The following is a 22,315-nucleotide window of genomic DNA, read 5'->3' on the forward strand; positions in this document are numbered from 1 at the left end:
GTTTTGCTGTCAGGCCCTCTTTTATCTCAATCTCCACTTCATTATTTACTTTTTTATTTTTATTCTTTTAATTAAGGGAAAGATAAATAAAAAATAGCAGGATATATTATAGTAACTCACTTTGACTTTCCATTATCTTGATTTAAAGCCCTGTATTACTTTCACCATCTTGTTTTTGACTGATGTCCCCCTATTCTGCTTTGCTTTATAGTACCAGGTTCAAAAGTTTAGGCAACAGCTGTGAAGATAGTGGGATTCATTATGACGCCCATACTGGTTGACTGTTATCTACTTTTGAAGACCTGTAATGTCTCCAATGTTTTGGTTTTGTTGGTTTTGTTCTTTACTGTTTTGTTCAATTTTATTATAACTGATGATATAGGCAATCCTATTTGAGATAGCGGGAGGCATTATGGTAACCATTGTTGATCACCTTGTATTATGCTTTCACATTATCTATTATGTCCACACTTTTGATTTGATTGACTCTGTTCTGTTATGTCACATTTGGTTCTACTCCCTTCCAAAAAAGTAATAAGAACTGTGAGAACAACAAAACCTAAAATGTGTAATTGTCATTGTACAAAAGAGAGGAAAAGAAAGTGCTCTAAATGATATAACTGTATGTATATTTAAGTGTATAAGATAGATAATGATATCACTGAGTTTTGTTGGATCATTGAACAGAACTGTTTGCAGTCTCACTGTTGGAATGTCCACTTTACAAGCTTTAATTTTGTGACTTGAACAATTATTTCTAAGATGACAATATGTAATCCATTAACTAGTGATTTCCCATTGTTTATTTTTTTCTGTAAATCTGTATAACTTGTACCCTTTCTCTGCTTTTTTTCCTCCTTAAAAAAATTTTTAAAAAATGTTGAAAAACCTGCCTCAATGAACGCAAAGACAGAATTTCAGACCTTGCAGACAAGATTACAGCCAGTGAACAGGAAAGGAAAGATCTTTTAAAAATAACAAGAAATCAAGAAATAACAATTCAACACCTGCAAGATGATGCAAAGCAAAACAACATAAGGTTAATAGGGATAAATGAAAAAGAAGGAGACAATATAGAGAATGACAAGAGGATATTTAGGGAAGCAATAGTTGACAATTTCCCAAACATGAAATTGGAAACTGATATCAGGATTAATGAAGCATATAGAACTCCAAATAGCCATAGTCAAAATAAAACTACACACAGACATATAATAATCACTATCCCAGAAATCGAACAAAAGAATAGAATATTAAAAGCTGTCAGAGAGAAAAGACAGATCATGTATAAAGGAAAACCTATCAGAATCACAGCAGAGTTCTCAACACAAACAATAAAGTCAAGAAGAGCATGGAGGGAATTATTTCAGACCCTAAAGAAAAATGATTTCCAACCTAGACTGATGTACCCTGAAAAACTGTCCTTCAAAATTGATGAAGAAATAAAATACTTCCACGACAAAGAACAGCTGTAGAACTTCGTGATCACCAAGCCAGTCCTGCAAAGAATACTGAAAGACAGTTTAGATATACATAGGAAAAAATCACTAAACAAAGCAGACAATTAAACACAACAGAAAGGTAAAGATGCAATGGCAGAAATATAACATGTCAGCAATAAGCCAATATATAACAGTTATAACCATTAATGTAAATGGTCTCGATGCACCAATTAAAAGAAATAGACTGGCAGAATGGATCAAGAAACAAAATCCAACCATATTCTGTCTACAAGAAACCCATCTAACCCAAAAGAATACTCACAGACTGAAAGTCAAAGGATGGAAAACAATACTTCATGCAAAAGGAATCCCAAAAAAAAAAAAAAGCAGGAGTAGCTATTCTCTTTGCAGACAATGTGAACTTCAAACCAATAATGATCAGAAGAGATAAAGAAGATCACTACATACTGATTATGGGAAAACTTCAATAGGAAGAGATAACTATCTTAAATATATATGCACCAAATTCCGGAGCTCCCAGTAATATAAAAAAAGTAATATCAGAAATGAAAAACCAAATTACCAGTAATACAATTATAACAGGAGATTTTAACACACCATTGACACCAATGGACAGATCAGCCAGACAGAAAATCAGCAAAGAGATAAAAGAACTGAATTACACCTGTGAACAAATGGAATTGATAGACATATATAGAGTATTCCACCCAACAACAACAGAATACACATTCTTCTCAGCAGTACATGGGTCATTCTCTAAAATAGACCATATATGAATTCACAGAACATATTTAAATAAATACAAAAGAGTTGAAATTATCCCTTGCATGTTATCAGATCATAGCGCTATGAAATTAGAAATTAATGATGAAAGATAGTGCAAAAATCCCACAAACACATGCAAACTGAATAACATACTCTTGAGTAATCAGTGGGTCACAAAGGAAATTAAAGAAGAAATTAAGCAACACTTACAAATAAATGAAAACAGAAATACAACTTACCGGAATCTGTGGGATGCAATGAAAGCTGTCCTCAGAGGAAAATTTATTGCACTGAATTCCCACATCAGGAAAACAGAACAAATACAAATAAATAACCTGATGTTACACCTCAAATATCTAGAAAAAGAAGAGTAAGTCAAGCCCAATGCCAAAAGAAGAGAGGAAATAATAAAAATCAGAGCAGAAATCAATGCAAGAGACTAAGAAAACAATCCAAAAAATCAACGAATCAAAGAGTTGGTTCTTTGAAAGAATAAATAAAATTGAGAAGCCCCTACCCAGCCTTATTTAAAAAAAGGGAAGAAAAAGCTCAAATTCATGCAATAAGGAATGAAAAAATTAAAATCACTACAGACCCAATAGAAATACAGAAGATCATCAACACCTATTTCAAAAACCTCTACTCTCAAAGGTTTGATAACACAGAATAAATAGACAGAATCCTAGAAGTATATGAGGTACCAAAGCTAGGTCAAGAAGATGTAAAACTTCTGAATAACCCAATCTCTATTAATGAAATTGAAAACATCAGTAAGTCTTTACCTTCAAAGAGCCCAGGACCAGACGGATTCACTGTAGAATTCTACAAAAAATACAAGGAAGACCTACTGCCGACACTCCTCAAACTCTTCGATGAAATTGAAAAGGAAGCAGTCCTTCCCAAGTCATTCCTGGAAGCAAATATTACTCTAGTACCAAAACCTGAGAAAGACCCAACTGAAAAAGAGAACTACAGAACAACCTCCCTAATAAACAGAGAAGCAAAAATCCTCATAAAATATTGGCAAATAGGATGCAGCAAATCATCAAGAAGATTATACACGACCAAGTGGGATTCATCCCAGGTATGAAGGGATGGTTCAACATACATAAATTAATAAATGTAATCCACCATATGAATAGAATCAAAAGTAAGATACACATGATCATCTCTATAGATGCAGAAAAAGCTTTTGAAAAGGTACAACATTCATTTATGATAAGAACCTTGCAGAAAATTGGAATAGATGGTCTTTACCTCAACATAATAATGGCCATCTATGACAAACCAACAGCCAGTATCATACTAAATGGCCCAAAACTGAAGGCCTTTACTTTAAAATCAGGCACTAGACGAGGATGTCCCTTACTACCACTCCTATTTAATATAGTACTGGAAATACTAACCAGAGAAATTAGACAAGAGAGAGAAATAAAAGGGGTAAAGATAGGAAAAGAAGAAATTAAATTATCATTGTTTGCAGATGATATGATACTCTACATAGAAGACCCCTAAAACTCCATTGAAAGACTCCTAGATACAATAAATAAATTCAGCAATGTGGCTGGATACAAAATCAATACTTCAAAATCAATAGCATTCCTATACACTAACAAAAAAATTTTAGAGAAAGAAATAAGAGAAGCCACACCTTTCACACTAGCAACCAAAAAAATGAAATATTTAGGAATTATTCTCATGAAAGAAGTGAAAGATCTATACAAGGAAAATTATAATACACTGAAAAATGAATTGAAGATGATCTCAGAAAATAGAAAGACATCCCTTGCTCATGGATAGGAAGAACAAATATTGTGAAAATGGCCATTCTCCCAAAACTGTTATACAGATTCAATACAATCCCAATAAAAATACCATCAACATACCTCATAGATCTTGAGAAATCACTCCTAAAATTCATCTGGAGTGAGAAGAGCCTCCGAATAGCAAAGACAGTTCTAAGCAGCAAAGGCAAGGCAGGAGGCATCACAATCCCTGACTTGAACTTATACTACAAAGCAACTGTAGTAAAATCACCATCGTACTGGATCCAAAACAGAGCCGAAGATCAGTGGAATAGATTAGAAGATACAACCACAACTACAAACACACTCAACCACCTTATGTTTGATAAAGAGGCCAAACAAGTTCACCGGAAGAACGACAGTCTCTTTCATAAATGCTGTTGGAACAACTGGCTCTCTATATGCCAAAAACTAAAACTAAACTCATGCCTATCACCATATACTAAAATTAAATCTAAATGGATCAAAGATCTTTTGACCATGCAGCTTTACAGAAAATCAACCATGCAAACCAGGAAGCCAGCCCTCACCAGGTTGTAGTCCGTTTACTTTCTTTTTTCTTTTTTATCAGTACCGGGGATCGAACTCACGACTGCCTGCTTGCAAGGCAGGCGCTTATGCCGCTGAGCTAAATCCCCAGCCCCTATTGGAATGGTTTTAATCTGAGTTGTTTTATATTATTGTCTGTGATACTACAAATAGCTATTTTTAATAAAATAAGACAGCGTAATAGCTAGTGATGATTTAACATCATCTTGTTTTGAAGCCCCATCAAGTTGTTGTTCATCTGTTTCCAGTAGTTTTAACATGTTGTATCTTATTATATTTTAGTGTATGCAATAGTATAAGCAAAATTTTTTATAGGCAAAGAGATAATATAGAAACCGATGTTCGGTTTCTGTTAGCTGGTAATAAATACCCTGCAATACTTTCATTCTCTTGAATGGTTTAACACTGTCTTGATAAGTTTGATGCTGTAGTATACGAAGTTAGACTGAAATATTTCAAGGAAAGACACTATGGTAACTACTATTAATGTCAGGCTATCTGGTGGTGAAACACAATGATGCTTAAATTGTTCGGTTCTGACCTGTGTTGTTCTATTGTTATGCTCTTTTTCATCTCAATCTCCCCCCTTTTTTTCTTTTTTTAAAAATTAATTTATTTCTTAGTATCTTTTAATTAAGGGAAAACTAAATTAAAAAATAGCGGGACATACTATAGTAACTTTTTTTGTTTTCCTATTAACCTGATTTGAACTCTTGTATTATTCTCCACATCTTGTTCTGACTGATTTTATTATATTCTGTTTTGTTTAATAGTATCAAATTTGAGGGTATAGGCAATCACTTTGAAGGCAGCCAGATACTCTATGATGCCCATTATGGTTTGACTATTATCTTCTTTGAAAGTCCAGTAAGGTCTCCAATGTGGGTTTCCTTGGTCTTGTTCTGTACTGTTTTGTTCAATTCTTTTATACCAGCTGATATAGGCAACTCTTTTTAGGACAACAAAAGGCATAATGGTAACCATTGTTGATCACCTGGTAATCTCTTTTTGCATTATGTACTATGTCCATCCTCCTGTTCTAACTGACTCTGTTTTGCTTTGTCACATTGGGTTTTTTGTTCTGTTTTGTTTTATGGTTTTTTTTTTTGTTTTCCTCTTCAAAGAAATAGTTTTAAGAACTGTGGGAGTAATGGAACCTAAAATGTGTGATGGTTAGCATAAAAAAGGGAGGAAAGAAAGTGATCTAAAGGATATAACTGCAAGTGTATTTAAGTGTGTAGGATAGAAAACCATATTACTGAATTTTTGTTGGATCATTGAACCAGAGCTATCTGCAATCTCACTGTGTTAATGTCACTTTGTATGCTTTAATTTTGTAAGCTGGACAACTGTTTCTGAGATGACAATATGTAATCTATTCACTAGTGAATTTTTACTGTATATTTTTTCTCTTGAAATTCTGTATTACTTGTAGATTTTTACTCTTTTGCTTTGTTTTGCTTTGTTTTTTTCTGTTTAAATAAAAAAAAGAGTATCCAAAAGAATACTTAGAAATAAACTTCAAGTTAGCTGTGGTGGTCCATGGCTATAAACCTAGTACTCTAGAAAGCTGAGGTAGGAGGATCACAAAGTCGAGTCTACCCTGGACATTTTAGCAACTTAATAATACTTTGCTCCACAAAACAAAACAAAGCCAACAACAACAAAAACACTGGCGAGCTAGCCCAGTGTAAAGGCCCTGGGTTTAAACCTCAGTACTGCAAACCAATCAGTTTCATTAAGGTGGTGAAAGACTTGTACCCAACAAAACTATACAACTTTGCTGAAATCATTAGAAAACACATAAATGGGAAGTTATTCTATTGTTTTTTGGAAACAAGGTCTTGCTATGTAGTTTGAGTTGGCCTCCTCTTGACTCCCCTCTTGAAGTGCTGGGATTGCAGGTTTGTACCACTGTACCTTACCTATGTTTAGGTTTTGGAAGACTCAGTATTGTTAAGAAAACAAGTCTACCCCAAATGATCTATAGATTCAGTGCAGGTACTATCAAAAATCTCTGCGACATTTTCAGGTAATTATGGTCTGGGAGGCTGAGGCAGGATGATGACAAGTTTAAACCCAGCTCAGGCAATCGAGCAAATTAGTGAGACCCTGAGCACAAAAAGGGGTGGTGGTAACAGTAGCCAGGGATGTAGCTCAGTGTGAAGGTCCCAGTTTCAACCACCAATAATACAACAAACATACAAAACTCTGGGACACTTTTTGCAGAAATAGAAAAATCCATCCTAAAATTCATATGTAATCTTAAGAGACCCCAAAATACTTAAAACAATGGAAAATGAAGAATAAAATTGGACTCACACTGCATGATTTTAAAATTTAGTACAAAGTTACAGTAATCAAGGCAGTGTGCTTCTGGCATGAACAAAGATGTATAATCAGTGAAACAGAATGAAAACCCCACAAATGAATGCTCCCATGAATGGCCAAATGATTTTAAATTATGTAAAAATGTTAACTGCCATGTAAGAAGAATACATATGCACGGGGTACTATGTGGCATTGAATATATATATAGTGTGTGATAACCAGTTCAGGGCAAGTAGCAGCTCCATCACCTCAATGTTTATCATGTTTTGTGTTACAATCGTTCAAAATTGTCTTTGCTGCTTATGTTGAATTACAGTTATCCTGCTGTGCCACAGCATACTAGAAATCATTCTATGTATAAAAGTAGAATCCTGTGTGCAGATTATTTTTTGATGAGGGTGCTAGTACTGTTCCATGCAGAAGAATGTTTTTTCATCGAAGCTGAATCTCCATGCAAAAGAAGCTGAACTTTTCCCTGACATAATATATAAAAATTATTTCCAAATGGGCCAAATACCTAAATGTAACACCTAAAACTGTAAAATTCTTAGCAGCAAATACAGAGAAAACGCTCGCTATGTTGGATTTGGCAATGATTTCTTGGCTCTGAAAACAAAAGCATAGGCAACAACGCTAAGAATATAACAGATAAGTTGGAGTGCATTACAGTTTAACAATAATAAAAAGCCCCAAACCATCCAAGTAAAAAGCAGACTTGAGCAGCCATTTCTCTAAAGACGATATAAAAATGGCCAGTAAACATATAAAAAGATGTGGAATGTCATTGGTTATTAGGGAGGGGCAAATCAAAACCACCTCACACCCAGTAGGATATCTATTATCAAAACACAAGTCTTTTTGAGGATGTAGAGAAATTGGGACTTGTGTGCCTGTGGTAGGTGGGAATGTGAAATGGAACAGTCACTGTGATTTCAGTATAGGCTTCCTCAAAAAATATTGCTTCTCATTTTGTAATTCCACAGCTGAAATTAATGAAATCAAAGATTTGAGCTGATATTTGCATATTTTTTCATAGCAGAATTATCAATCGACCAAAATGGGAACAACCCTAAAGTCTATTGATGGATGAGTGAGTAAGTGACATGAGGTATACCCCACAAAGCACTATATCCATACATTAGACTATCATGGTCTTAAAAAATAAAAATAAAGGAACAAACTTCTGGTATACATACAAAATGGATAAGCCTTGAAGACATTATGCTAAGAGCATTAAACCAGACACAAAGAACAAATATTGTGCAATTCTCCTTCTGTGAGAGGTTTAGGAGAGAAATATACATACATACAGAAAGAAGTGGGTTACTGGAGGCTGGGCAGTGGTTGAATGGGGAGTTGTTGTATACTAGGTATAAAGTGTTAGTGTGGTAAGATGAAAAAGTTCCAGAAATGGAAGTGGCAATGTTACATAACAATATGAATATACTGAATGTCAAGGAACTGTGCTTTTCAAATGGTTAAAATAATAAGTGTTGTGTATATTTTACCACATGGCAAAGGAATGTTAACAGAAAAGTAGGCCAATAAAAAAAAAAACTCTTGCCCAAGTTGACACAATCAATGCCAAACTCAGTATAAGAAACTCAGTGTGGTTGGCTTCCTGACACCCGTGGAGTTAACCAACTAAGGTTTGAAACTCTTCAGAAAAAAATGAGACTACATGGAAAATGTATGGACGTTTTTCTCTTCATTATTCCTTTAAAAATGGAGCACAAGAATGAGTTACATTGCATTTGGTATTGGAAATAATCTAGCAATGATTTAAAATATAAGGGAGAACTGAGTGTGGTGGCTCATGTCTGTAGACCTGCCACTCCGTGGGGCTGAGGCCAGAGAATCACAAGTTTAAGCACAGACTTGGCAACTTGATAATCTAATAAGACTGGCTAAAATAAATAAAGGAACAGAAAAAAAAATAAGCCAGAGTATACAGCTCAGCAGCACACTGCCTGCCTGGAAAGTATGAGATCATGAGTTCAATCCCTGGTACCAAAGGAAAAAAAAGGGGGTGCAGGGGGAGTAGGGATGTAGCTCAGTAGGAAGGCTTTCAGCTTAACCCCTAGTACTACAAATAAACAATCAAAAATATGTGGGAGAATTCGCACAGTCATGTGCGAGTGCTACCCCAGTTTAACATTAGGCATTAGAGTATCCACAGGTACTGGTATGTGTGGGGCTTCTGGAACAAACTCCCTGTGAAGACTGGGGGTGACTGGTTAGTCACACCCAAAGCTCTTAACCACTTTGCAAGTCTCTTTACTGTATTTGTATCTCAACTAATGTGACTTTTATTCATCTTGCACATTACTAGGCAAGAAATTCTCCCCAGAAGAGGTAGGAGAGGAGAAGCCACTCACCACTGCTGGCAGTCACACTTAGTGTGAAGGGATCGCTCAGGCTGGAACTGACACCATTGGAGACCTCACACTTATACTCCCCAGCATCCTCAGTCTTGACAGGATTGATGGTGAGGGTGTTGCCTTCTGCATTCACCTTCATTCTATCTGTGAGCTTCAGACTCTGGCTTTTAAAGATCCATGAGATAGTGATTTCAGGGTCATTTGAGAGGCATTTCAGGTCCACAGAACTGCCTTCTTTGACATTGGTGCTGCTGGCTTCGATGGTGGGTTGCGACACACGTGCTATGGACAGAGGAGAGAACCAGCTGAGCATGGGCCTTCGGCCCAGCTGTGCCCTTTCCTTGGATATTTAGCCAAGTCTCTGGGCTACTTTGAGTGCTGTGAGGTGGCTCAGAGGACAGCCCTGACCCTCCACAGAGGTTGCATGCCTTGGCTCAGGCGACAGTAAGGAGCAGGCTATCCCTCCCTCTGAACCCAGCACACCTGGGGAGACCCATCAGCTTCCCTAGACCTCTGTGAGGGATCCATGTTAGGAAACTATTATTAGCCAATCTGTCCAGAAATCTCATTAGGTCGAATATTTTTTCCCATTGACTTTTTTTTCCTTTTTATTCAAGAAAATAGAAGTGAAAGGTGGGAGGGAACTATCTCTGCAAAGCAAGCATGGACAGAGTAAAAGAGGAAACAGTGGTATCAAATTATCCTGGTTAAGGTAGGGTGGGTTATCATCAGGAAACCACAATAGCTACCCATTCCCTTTTTATTTCTTTGTAACCCTTTATTTCACTTTGTAACCCAGCTGGTCTTGTACTTGCCACAGTCCTCATGGCTCAGCCACCTAAGCGCTGGAATTACAGGTGTGACACAACATGCTTAGTTTCCCACTGACTTTTGCATAGTGTTTTGCCACTGCTTTCCATGACAGTAAAAGCTGAGCCACCTGTAGCCTGAAGAACATCTCAGTTTTAAAGGGATCTTGATTTCATGACCTGTGGATTAATTACCTTAGTGAAGGAAATCAGCAGAGATAAAGGGTCACGGTGTTCATTAAAGGCTGGCATCATTCTCTCTGCAAATGTAGCCCTCTGGCCCTGCCCTTCCCTCCATGCAGGACTCCACAGCGAAGCACTGCTCTCCACGGTGCATCACTTGCAGGTGCATTCTCAGCCTCAGACAGCTGGGACTTCAGAGTCAGGACCCAGCTCTGAGGCATCTGCCAGAGGTGCACTTTTTCATTTCATTGCCTGTTGGGAAGGCTTAGATGCCCACTGAGGACACGACTTAGCAGATTTTGAACAGTTCACCCAGATCTTTTGCACCTGTCCTGTTCCATCCCAGACAGAGTAAGGGCAGAACCAGTTCTTAGAGTTGGAGCAGAGCTCTGAAGTGCTGTACTTTGTCCAAGAGGGATTTCCTTCTCTGATTTGGAGAAAAGCAGTGCAAATGTGTTTCAAGCCCTGTGAGTTCCTTGCAGCTCACAGAGGAGGTAAAAGAGAGATGGCAGAGGGGCTGACTTACTAAGGGAAAGAAGTTACTTCACCTTAAAGAGTCCCCTATCCTAGTTTCTGTGTATCTCCACCCACTCAATGAGGCTTTGTGGGATTAGAAGAACAGTCTCTCTTTATTCTACACTGAACTCCAGCTCAGCTATGAGGAATCAGGCAAGCAAAGGGAGGACAGTCTCAGGGATGGGGCCAAAAGCTCAGGGAGCATGGAGATTTGCTCCATGCTGGGGACACAGGCTAGGAAGTGACTTCTTTCCCACTATTTCCAGACAACCCAAAACACTTCCCTAGGGCTTGGTACTCCAGGATCCAATTACCAATTACTGTAATACTGTGCTCCTACTGAGGCCAGTGGCAGGGTTAGAGACAAGGTAGGTGTGAGATCCACTAGCATTTGCACATATGTTAGGGAAAGAAAACTCCTGTATGGATTATAGGGGCTCCCATTGACAAGCCAAGAATGCTGTGCCAGTGGGTTACAGCCTGCATGGCAGGAGAGTGTGTTTGTCCTTGGACGGAAATGTGACTATGGGGGCAAAATGATGGAGGCATCCGGGCCATCTGGAGTGAGCCAAATAAAGCTATATGTGATGTCATCAGAGGGAAGGGGAAGTCCTGTCTTGTAGAAGGCTGAGTATTCTTCTCAGCTATGTCACAACCTTGTTTAAAAAGTCCCAACCAGGTGAAAGGGAGCAGTTCAGTCTCAGAGCACCTGCCTAAGGTACATCAGGCCCTGGTTCCATCCCCTGTACTATGTACACAGAAAAAAGTCCTGGTCATATCCCTCTGTGCTGGCTGAGCCTGAGTTATCCCCCTGTTTTTAGATAAGAGGTGGTAAAGTGAATGTCTGCAGATAGGAGAAGCCCCTGTCCTCCTGTTGTGAGCTGAAGGTCAGGCTATCCTGGATGGCAGCATCAGGATTGTATGGCCAGCCTAAGTGTCCAAGAGGGAGGCCTGTTTGACTTGAAGATCAATGGAATGGATTAGAAGATACAACCACAACTACAAACACCCTCAACCACCTTATTGTTAACAAGGACATGTTCACTGGAAGAAAGACGGACCATTTAATAAGTGCTACTGAAAAACCTGGCTTGCCATATGCTGAAAATTAAAACTAAACATGTCTATCACCATGCACTCAGTCAAAGTCCAAGTGGATCAAAGATCTAACTATTAAAACAGAAACACTAAATCTGCTGGAAGACAAAGTAAACAGAAGACATGGGGGTCAGCAAAGAATTCATGAACAAAAATTACACTGCAGAGGAAATACTTCCAAGAATCAACAATTGGACAAAATACTGGAAGGTTGTGGATTGATGAATAGCAGTTGAGAGTGTTTCTGAGAGAAAGAACTCAGATGCTAGAATTTAACAGCATGGAGAAGACCAGATGAAAGGAGAGGGATTCTCACAACCCAGGAAGAAACTGAGGGAAAAGAAAAAGATAAAGAAAGAAAGAAAAAAGAAACATGGATGGAAGGCTGGAGCTAGATGTGCTTTCACTGGAGCTGGTCCCATTATGTGCTGGATGCCTTGGAGTCAGACAACTCTAAGTGGTGCCAAAATTAGGGCTTGGTGAGCCCAATGCCCTGGCAGGAGGATACGCTGCAACAGAGAGTGGAAACAGCGTGGAGAGTTACACTGACCTGTGGTGAGTACTCTGAATTTAGCCCTCCAGGGGGAGGTGACCTGCTGGATGACATATTGGGGTTGGGTGGGATGGGCCTGAACCCGGAACTACAGTGGAACTACCCGGAACTACCCAGAACCCAAAGCAGACTGATGGGATCTGCTTGGGCTGGGTCATGCCCCTGGTGAGGACCCAATATCCAGGGTTGAAACTGTCCTGAACCTGTGAAGTCTGCATAGCACAGACTAAATGAAGACACTTGCTAGTTAACTGGCTCAGAGGAGAGGGGCCAGTCCAATCACCCTTGCGTGTACCTCACAGATCAACAGCAACCTGGAGAGGGCCTCAATCCCCTAGCCAGCATGCTTCAGAAAAACTGAAAGCAATACAGAAAGGACCTGAGACCTCCACCATATACCTGTCTGAAAGAATCCTGAATCATGACAAGAGAAAGAAACAAGAAAAATCCTCCAGCCACTGACCTAGGGGATATAAGTCCAGGAGAGGTAAATACAGAAGAGATGGAGGGCAGCAAACATGCAATATTGGACATGGCATCAGCCAACATAGAGAAATACCTTCATGACATCATAGACAAACTTAAACCTGAAATTCTAATTCAAGTGAAGCAAGATATAAGAAGATTAATAAAAGAAGTGCTAAGCACCTCTCAAGAAGACACAGAAGGAAGAATGGAGGAACCCAGAAAAAGGAGATAAATCTTTGACGAAGAATATAAACAAAATTTAGAATACATGAAACAGATTAAAAAAGATTTTAAAAATTCAAAACTAAAATTAAAAACACCATTGAAAGCTGCAAAATTGTTTGAAAGAAATTAAAGTTAGACTTTTGAAACTTAAAGATAGATTTACAATGTGTGATTGTAAAAATAACAACAAACCAGAAAGTAACAATACAAAGGCTAGAAGATGACAAGAGGATCTATAACTTACCAAAAAATGTGACCAAAGAAGTAGGAGTAAACACAAATGAACTACAAAGGTTATTCACAGAAATAATTAAGGAAAAGTTTCCAAGCATAGGAAAAGGAAATGATATTCAGATATACGAGGCATACAGAACTTCAGCCAGCTACAACCAAAACAGATCCACACTCAGGCATATAATAATCAAGATTCCAGAAATTCATCACAAGAACAAAATATTAAAAGCTGTCAGAAAAAAGACACAGATCACCTATAAAGGAAAACCCATTAGAATCATGGCAGACATAGGTCTGCAGAGGAGGAGCTGGGCAGATCTGGGGTGCCCTCACCGGCCTCTCTGCGTGTCTGGAGGACTCTGGATATCTCCGCCCAGACTGCTGGAGTTCCCCCAGGCTTCCAGGTGCAGTAAAGGGGTGAGGTGGGTTTGAGGCTATCACATCAGCCTCCCCATTCCGGCTCCACTTGGAGACCTGCTGAGCTGCCGACGGATGGGCGGGCCCACACTATCAGCCTAGCCCAGCCTGTTTAGCTGCCGCGCCTGGACATAGGTCTGCAGAGGAGGAGCTGGGCAGATCTGGGGTGCCCTCACCGGCCTCTCTGCGTGTCTGGAGGACTCTGGATATCTCCGCCCAGACTGCTGGAGTTCCCCCAGGCTTCCAGGTGCAGTAAAAGGGCGAGGCGGGTTTGAGGCTATCACATCAGCCTCCCCATTCCGGCTCCACTTGGAGACCTGCTGAGCTGCCAACGGATGGGCGGGCCCACAATATCAGCCTAGCCCAGCCTGTTTAGCTGCCGCGCCTGGACATAGGTCTGCAGAGGAGGAGCTGGGCAGATCTGGGGTGCCCTCACCGGCCTCTCTGCGTGTCTGGAGGACTCTGGATATCTCCGCCCAGACTGCTGGAGTTCCCCCAGGCTTCCAGGTGCAGTAAAGGGGCGAGGTGGGTTTGAGGCTATCACATCAGCCTCCCCATTCCGGCTCCACTTGGAGACCTGCTGAGCTGCCGACGGATGGGCAGGCCCACACTATCAGCCTAGCCCAGCCTGTTTAGCTGCCGCGCCTGGACATAGGTCTGCAGAGGAGGAGCTGGGTAGATCTGGGGTGCCCTCACCGGCCTCTCTGCGTGTCTGGAGGACTCTGGATATCTCTGCAACCAGGGAGGGTCCACAGGTTCCTGAAGCACTACGGCCTGTGGTGAGTACCCTAACCCGGCTGCGATTGAAGAACTGTGGAGCTTCCAAGGGGCAGGTGGGTGCACAGTGTCCCTGAGGCCCAGCTTGTCTGGAACTGCGGAGTTCTGAGCAGGCAGAGGAGAGCCACTAGTTCTGTAGGCCCAAAGGCTTGGGGTAGCGTGGTGCCAGAGTCTCAGTAGCTCCAAACATAGAAGGGGATTTTCAACAGATCCTGAGGAAGCTTTCAAATAACACTTGAAACACAGAAATATAGGAAAATGACAAAACGAAAGACTAAATTACAACCTCAAACCTCCAGCCCATCTCAAGAAACCCTAGGAGCGATGTATATAGAAGAAAATATATCCCATCCACCTCATATATCGGACACAATAGCCACTGAAATTGACAAGCAACTCCAGGAAGCTTTAAAGAAATTCAAACTCGAAATAATCTCCCAGATAAAAGAAGAAATGATAAAAGAAATGAAAGAGATTCTAAATATATCTAAAGAAAACACAGATAAAAAATTGGAGGAACTAAACAAAAAGATAGAATCCCTAGACGAGCAATATAAGAAACAAACAGAATACATAATGCAGATGCACAGAGATATACAGGAAATAAAAAACTCCACTGAAAGTTGTAAAAACCGCCTTAATGAAAGTGAAGATAGAATTTCAGACCTTGAAGACAGGATTGCAGCTAGTGAACAGGAAAGGAAAGATCTTTTGAAAATAACAAGGAATCAGGAAACAACAATTCAACAACTGCAGGACGATGCAAAGAAGAATAACATAAGAATGATAGGGATTAATGAAAGAGAGGGAGACAACATGAAGGATGTCAGGAGGATATTTAGAGAAGTAATAGCTGAAAATTTCCCAAGCATGAGATCAGAAACTGACATCAGAATCAGTGAAGCATATAGAACTCCAAACAGTCATAACCAAAATAAAACTACACCCAGACATATAATAATCACCATCCCAGAAATCCAACACAAGAATAGATTATTAAAAGCTGTCAGAGAGAAAAGACAGATCACTTATAAAGGAAAACCTATCAGAATCACAGCAGACTTCTCAGCACAAACAATAAAGTCAAGAAGAGCATGGAGTGAAGTATTCCAGATCCTAAAGCAAAACGATTTCCAACCGAGACTGATATATCCTGCAAAACTATCATTCAAAATAGATGGTGCAATACGATACTTCCATGACAAAGAACAGCTGAAGAACTTCATGAACACCAAACCAATCCTGCAAAAAATATTGAAAGACAGTTTAGATACACAAAGGAAAAAACCACTAAGCAAAGCAAATAATTAAACAGAACAGAAAGATAAAGATGCAACAGCAGAGAGATAACATTCCTACAATTAACCAGCATTTAACAGTAATAACCATTAATGTAAATGGTCTCAATGCACCAATTAAAAGAAACAGACTAGCAGAATGGATCAAGAAACAAAATCCAACCATATGCTGTTTACAGGAAACCCATCTAACCCAGAAGGATACTCACAGACTGAAAGTCAAAGGATGGAAAACAATTCTCCATGCAGCAGGAATCCAAAAAAAGGCAGGAGTAGCCATTCTGTTTGCAGACAACGTGAACTTTAAACCAACAATGACCATAAAGGACAAAGAAGGTCACTACATACTCGTAAGGGGAAAACTCCAAGAGGAAGAGATAACTATCTTAAATATATATGCACCAAACTCCAGAGCACCCAGTTATATAAAACAATTATTAACAGAAATGAAAACTCAAATTATCAGTAACACAATTGTAACAGGAGACCTTAATACACCACTGACACCAAGGGACAGATCAACCAGACAGAAAATGAGCAAAGAAATAACAGAACTGAATCACACCTGTGAACAAATGGGTTTGATAGACATATACAGAATGTTCCACCCAACAACATCAGAATACACATTCTTCTCAGCAGTACATGGATCATTTTCTAAAATAGACCATATATTAGCTCACAGAACATATTTAAGCAAATGCAAAAAAGTTGAAATCATCCCTTGCATATTATCAGATCATAGCGCTCTGAAATTAGAAATTAATGACAAAAGATACTGCAAAAATTCCACAAACACATGGAAACTAAATAACACACTCTTGAGTAATCAGTGGGTCACAGAAGAAATTAAAGAAGAAATTAAACAATACCTAAAAGAAAATGAAAATGCAGATACAACTTACCGGAATCTGTGGGATGCAATGAAAGCCGTTCTGAGAGGAAAATTTATTGCACTGAGTTCCCACATCAGGAAAACAGAACGAATACAAATAAATAACTTGATGCTACACCTCAAACAGCTAGAAAAAGAAGAGCAAGTCAAGCCCAAAGCCAAAAGAAGAGAGGAAATTATAAAAATCAGAGCAGAAATCAATGCAATAGAGACTAAGAAAACAATCCAAAGAATCAACGAATCAAAGAGTTGGTTCTTTGAAAGAATAAATAAAATTGATAAGCCCCTAGCCAACCTTATTAAAAAAAGGGAAGAAAAAGCTCAAATTCATGCAATAAGAAATGAAAAAGGAGAAATCACTACAGACCCAATAGAAATACAGAGGATCATCAACACCTATTTCGAAAACCTCTACTCTCAAAAGTTTGATAACACAGAAGAAATAGACAGATTCTTAGAAGCATATGAAGTACCAAAGCTAGATCAAGAGGATATAAAACTGTTGAATAACCCAATCTCTGCTAATGAACTTGAAAATGTAATTAAGGCCTTACCCACCAAGAAAAGCCCAGGCCCAGATGGATTCACTGCAGAATTCTACAAGAAATATAAAGAAGACCTAATGCCGACACTCCTCAAACTATTCAATGAAATTGAAAGGGAAGCAATCCCTCCTAAGTCATTCCTGGAAGCAAACATTACTCTAGTACCAAAACCTGAGAAAGACCCAACTATAAAAGAGAACTATAGACCGATCTCCCTAATGAACACAGATGCAAAAATCCTCAATAAAATATTGGCAAATAGGATCCAGCAAATCATCAAGAAGATTATACACCATGACCAAGTGGGATTCATCCCAGGAATGCAAGGATGGTTCAACATACGCAAATCAATAAATGTAATCCACCATATCAATAAAGCCAAAAATAAGAATCACATGATCATTTCTATAGATGCAGAAAAAGCCTTCGATAAGGTCCAACACTTATTCATGATAAGAACTTTACAGAAAATTGGAATAAATGGTCTTTACCTCAATATAATAAAGGCCATATATGACAAACCAACAGCCAGCATCATACTAAATGGCCAAAAATTGAAAGCCTTTACTTTAAAATCGGGCACAAGACAAGGATGTCCTTTATCACCACTCCTATTTAATATAGTACTGGAAGTACTAGCCAGAGCAATTAGGCAAGAAAGAGAAATAAAAGGGGTAAAGATAGGAAAAGAAGAAGTTAAATTATCATTGTTTGCAGATGACATGATACTCTACATAGAAGACCCCCTAAACTCCATTGAAATACTCTTAGATACAATAAATAAATTCAGTAATGTGGCTGGATACAAAATCAATACTCAGAAATCAATAGCATTCCTATACACAAACAACAAAATTACAGAGAGGGAAATAAGAGAAACTGGACTATTCACATTAGCAAGCAAAAAAATGAAATATTTAGGAATTACTCTTACGAAAGAAGTGAAAGACTTATACAGTGAAAATTATAATACACTGAAAAAGGAAATTGAAGATGATCTCAGAAAATGGAAAGACATCCCTTGCTCATGGATAGGAAGAACAAACATTGTGAAAATGGCCATTCTCCCAAAACTGTTATACAGATTCAATGCAATCCCAATAGAAATTCCATCAACATACCTTATAGATCTAGAGAAATCACTCCTAAATTTCATCTGGAACCAGAAGAGACCCAGAATCGCAAAGGCAATTCTAAGCAGCAAAGACAAAGCAGGAGGCATCACAATCCCTGACTTGAAGTTATACTACAAAGCAACAGTAGTAAAATCAACATGGTATTGGAATCAAAACAGAGCCGAAGATCAGTGGAATAGATTAGAAGATACAACCACAACTACGAACACACTCAACCACCTTATCTTTGATAAAGGAGCCAAGCAGGTTCACTGGAAGAACGACAGTCTCTTTAATAAATGGTGCTGGAAAAACTGGCTCTCCATTTGCCGAAAACTAAAGCTAGACCCATGTCTATCACCATGTACTAAATTAAAATCTAAATGGGTCAAAGATCTGAATATTAAAACAGAAACACTAAATCTATTGGAAGACAAATTAGGTAGAAACCTTGGAGACATAGGAGTAGGTAAAGAATTCATGAACAGGACTCAAACTGCACGGGAAATACTTCCCAGAATCAATAACTGGGACCACTTCTTATTAAAAAGTTTCTGCATGTCAAAAGAAATCTGCAGCATAGTGAAAAGAAAACCCACAAACTGGGAAAAGATTTTAGTGAACTCTCTCTCAGACAAGGGCCTCTTGTCTAAAACATATAAAGAATTAAAGAAACTCAGACCTCCAAAATTCAAAGATCCAATCCAAAAATGGGCATCTGAGATGAATACCCAATTCTCAGATGAAGAAATGCAAATGGCAAATAAATACATGAAAAAATGCTCATCATCATTGGTCATTAGAGAAATGCAAATTAAAACCACACTGAGATACCATCTCACTCCTGAAAGAATGGCCAGGATCAAGAAAACCGACAACAAATGCTGGAGAGGCTGTGGGGAAAAGGGAACTCTCCTGCACTGCTGGTGGGAGTGTAGACTGGTACAGCCTTTGTGGAGATCTGTCTGGAGATTTCTCAAAAAGTTGGGACTGGAAGTCCCATTTATTCCAGCTATTCCACTTCTAGGCATATTCCCAGAAGAACTGAAAGCATCACACCACAGTGATATATGTGCACCTATGTTTATAGCAGCACAATTTGTAATCGCCAGATCATGGAAACAACCCAAGTGTCCATCAACTGAGGAATGGATAAAAAAGTTGTGGTATTTCTATACAATGGAGTATTATTCAGCTATAAAGAAGGATCACATTGAGATATTTATCAATAAATGGGCGCAGCTTGAGACCATACTCATAAGTGAAATAAATCAATCTCGCATGTGTGAATACCGAATAGTTTCCCTAATGTAAGTAATGATTCAAATATATAAAAATATGTGGTAATCATGATTCCCCATTAGGTGGCCTTGGAGCCTTATAAAGTTTTCACTCATTAATTAGAAAGGCTTTATTCTGGGCTTCTTGATTTGAAAATATTTGAAGCTAGAGTATATGAAGTTTTATCCAAATATTTCAAGGAAAAAGACACTATGGTAACTACTATTAAGTCAGGTTATATGGTGTTGAAGTACTAGGTTGTTGAAACAGTCATGCTGTGACCTCTATTGTTATATTGTTATGTCCTGTTTTATCTCAATCTCCCCCTTATTGTTTTAAAAAAATTAGTCATTTCTTATGTTTGTCTTAATTAAAGAAAAAATTCAAATAATTAGGATATATAAATAATAACTCTTTTTGATTTCCTATTAACTTGTTTTGAAGTCCTGTAGTACTCCCACGATCTTGTTTTGACTGATTAGACTCTGTTCCATTCTATATGGTAGTATCAAGTTTGAAGACATAGGCAACTACTTTGAAGACAATAAGATTCACTAAGATACCCATTCTGGTTTGACTATTGTCTTCTTTGGAAGTCCTGTAATGTTTACAATGCCTAAGTTGTATTGGTCTTGTTCTCTACTGTTTTGTCCAACTTTATAATATCTAATGAGATAGACAATTCTTTTTAAGGAAACAAGGGACAACGTTGATAACCATAGTTGATAAACTTGTACTGTGTTCTACACCATGTGCTATGTCTATCCTTGGTATTGACTGACAGCTTTGTTTTGCCATATTTGACTGTATTCTCCCCCCCCCCCTCCCCAAAAGTAATAAGCACTAAGGAGTAATGAAATCCAAAGTGTGTGAATTTTGTTGTAAAAAAGAGAGGGGAAGAAAAAAAAAAAGAGCTCTAACGGATATAACAGCAAGTGTGTTTAGCGGTGTTAAATAGCTGACTGTATCAATGTTTGTGGATCATTGAACACAGCTGTTTGCAGTCTACCTGTTTGAATGTCCACCTTGTATTCTTTGATGCTGTGATTTGAGGAACTATTTTCAAGATGATAATATGTAATATACTAACAGGTGATTTCTTACTGTTTTGTTTTTTTTTTTTTGTTTGTTTGTTTGCTTTGTTTTTGTTTTGTTTTGTTTTGTTTTGTTTTGTTTTGTTTTGTAGTTCTGTATTACGTGTACCCTTACACCGCTTTGGTTTGTTTTGTGTTTTTCTCTTTTTCCTCTTAAATAAAAAAAAAAAAACAAAGAATCATGGCAGACTTCTCACCACAAACCATGAAATCAAGAAGAGCTTGGAGTGAAGTATTCCAAGCCCTGAAAGAAAATAACCTCCAACCCAGATTGCTGTACCCTACAAAACTGTCTCTCAAAATTAATGGAGAAACAAGATGTTTCCATGACAAAAAGGAACTGTGGGATTACGTGACCACCAACCCAACCCTACAAAAAATACAGAAGGACATTCTAGAGAGAGAGAGAAAAAATCACCAGGATTCCAGGAACAGCAGCAGAGAGGCCTCAATGAACAGGGCAGACAGTGGAATGAAGGAGAAAAGTAGACAACCAACAGCAGAAAAATAGCATCTTCAGAGATGAGGCAGAGAAGACTGGCTGTAATCTCTAACACAGATGGCCTTGATACACTAACAGTAAAAAACACAGGCACAGTAGATCAGGAGATAGGGTCCATTGAGATACTCTGAATGGGAAATATAATCAACCTGAAAATGGGTTAATGAACCGAAAGTCAAAGATGAGAAAACAATGCTCTATGTGACAGGGAACCTGAGAGAAATAGGGACAGCTGGTCCAGCAGCTGAAGTTAGGTTGGAAAGTCATGACACTTCTGTGCAGTGGAGAATTACTCAGCTTTAATGATGGAAAACCTTGAGGCTTTAGTAGGTAAGGGAATACAGCTCAAGATCAAGCTCAGGGGTAAAAAGGTTCAGAACCACTGAGGTAGATAGCGGGTTGCCCCCCTAATCTAAAAACTAAAGGAATTAGTGGGACCCAAAATGTACAAAGCACCCTGTGAAAGTGAAAGGGGAAGAACTGTCTAAAAAAGGAAGGCAGAGGACATTGTTTGTAATCTATCAGGATTTAAAATCCACATTATGCTTATCACTCTGTTTAGTTTGATTTTATTCTGCTGGGCCTGGCATTAAGCTCAGGGATCAGCCTGAAGCCATAATGTGGGAGATTCTCTCCAGGGGTTTCATGGTGACTGACAGTAGCACGAGTCTAGTGAATGATCTAAGACAGTGAGAAGGGCACAAAGTTTAGAAAGCTAAATCAACTTCTTGTCCTTGGTGTTTAATGGCCCTCTTCCCACTGTAGGTGGTAGAAGAGGACCCCGTGGGCTTTAACAGATTTGGATAGCAATTTCAGACATTAAATTATTTCTCTGGGGAATTTTTCATTTCTGCCCTTGGATCTAAGTCCAATTACTGAAAGAAATAATTCTCTAGGAGAACCATGGCATCTTAGACCAAGCCCTAAAGACTTTTTGGGTCACATCTGAATCAAAGATAGTTCCTAAAGCCAGTTTGCAACTAGCTGCTCTCTGATGAGGAGCCCCATGAG

General features: G+C 38.6%; 1 protein-coding gene across 2 annotated transcripts in view; it reads right to left on the minus strand.

The window, feature by feature from the left end:
* LOC100721022 (carcinoembryonic antigen-related cell adhesion molecule 21-like) overlaps nucleotides 1-22,315 on the minus strand; it is a 38,999-nt gene that overhangs the window by 10,902 nt on the left and 5,782 nt on the right. For both annotated transcript variants that reach the window (XM_063252829.1, XM_063252830.1), the window contains exon 5: nucleotides 9,292-9,576. In XM_063252829.1, coding sequence (XP_063108899.1) covers nucleotides 9,292-9,576 — 285 coding nt within the window. The remainder of the gene's footprint in view (nucleotides 1-9,291; nucleotides 9,577-22,315) is intronic.

Source organism: Cavia porcellus, unplaced genomic scaffold (assembly GCF_034190915.1).
Source record: "Cavia porcellus strain 051 isolate PalLab524CR breed Dunkin Hartley unplaced genomic scaffold, mCavPor4.1 scaffold_7, whole genome shotgun sequence".
In the NCBI taxonomy this organism is placed as follows: domain Eukaryota; kingdom Metazoa; phylum Chordata; class Mammalia; order Rodentia; family Caviidae; genus Cavia; species Cavia porcellus.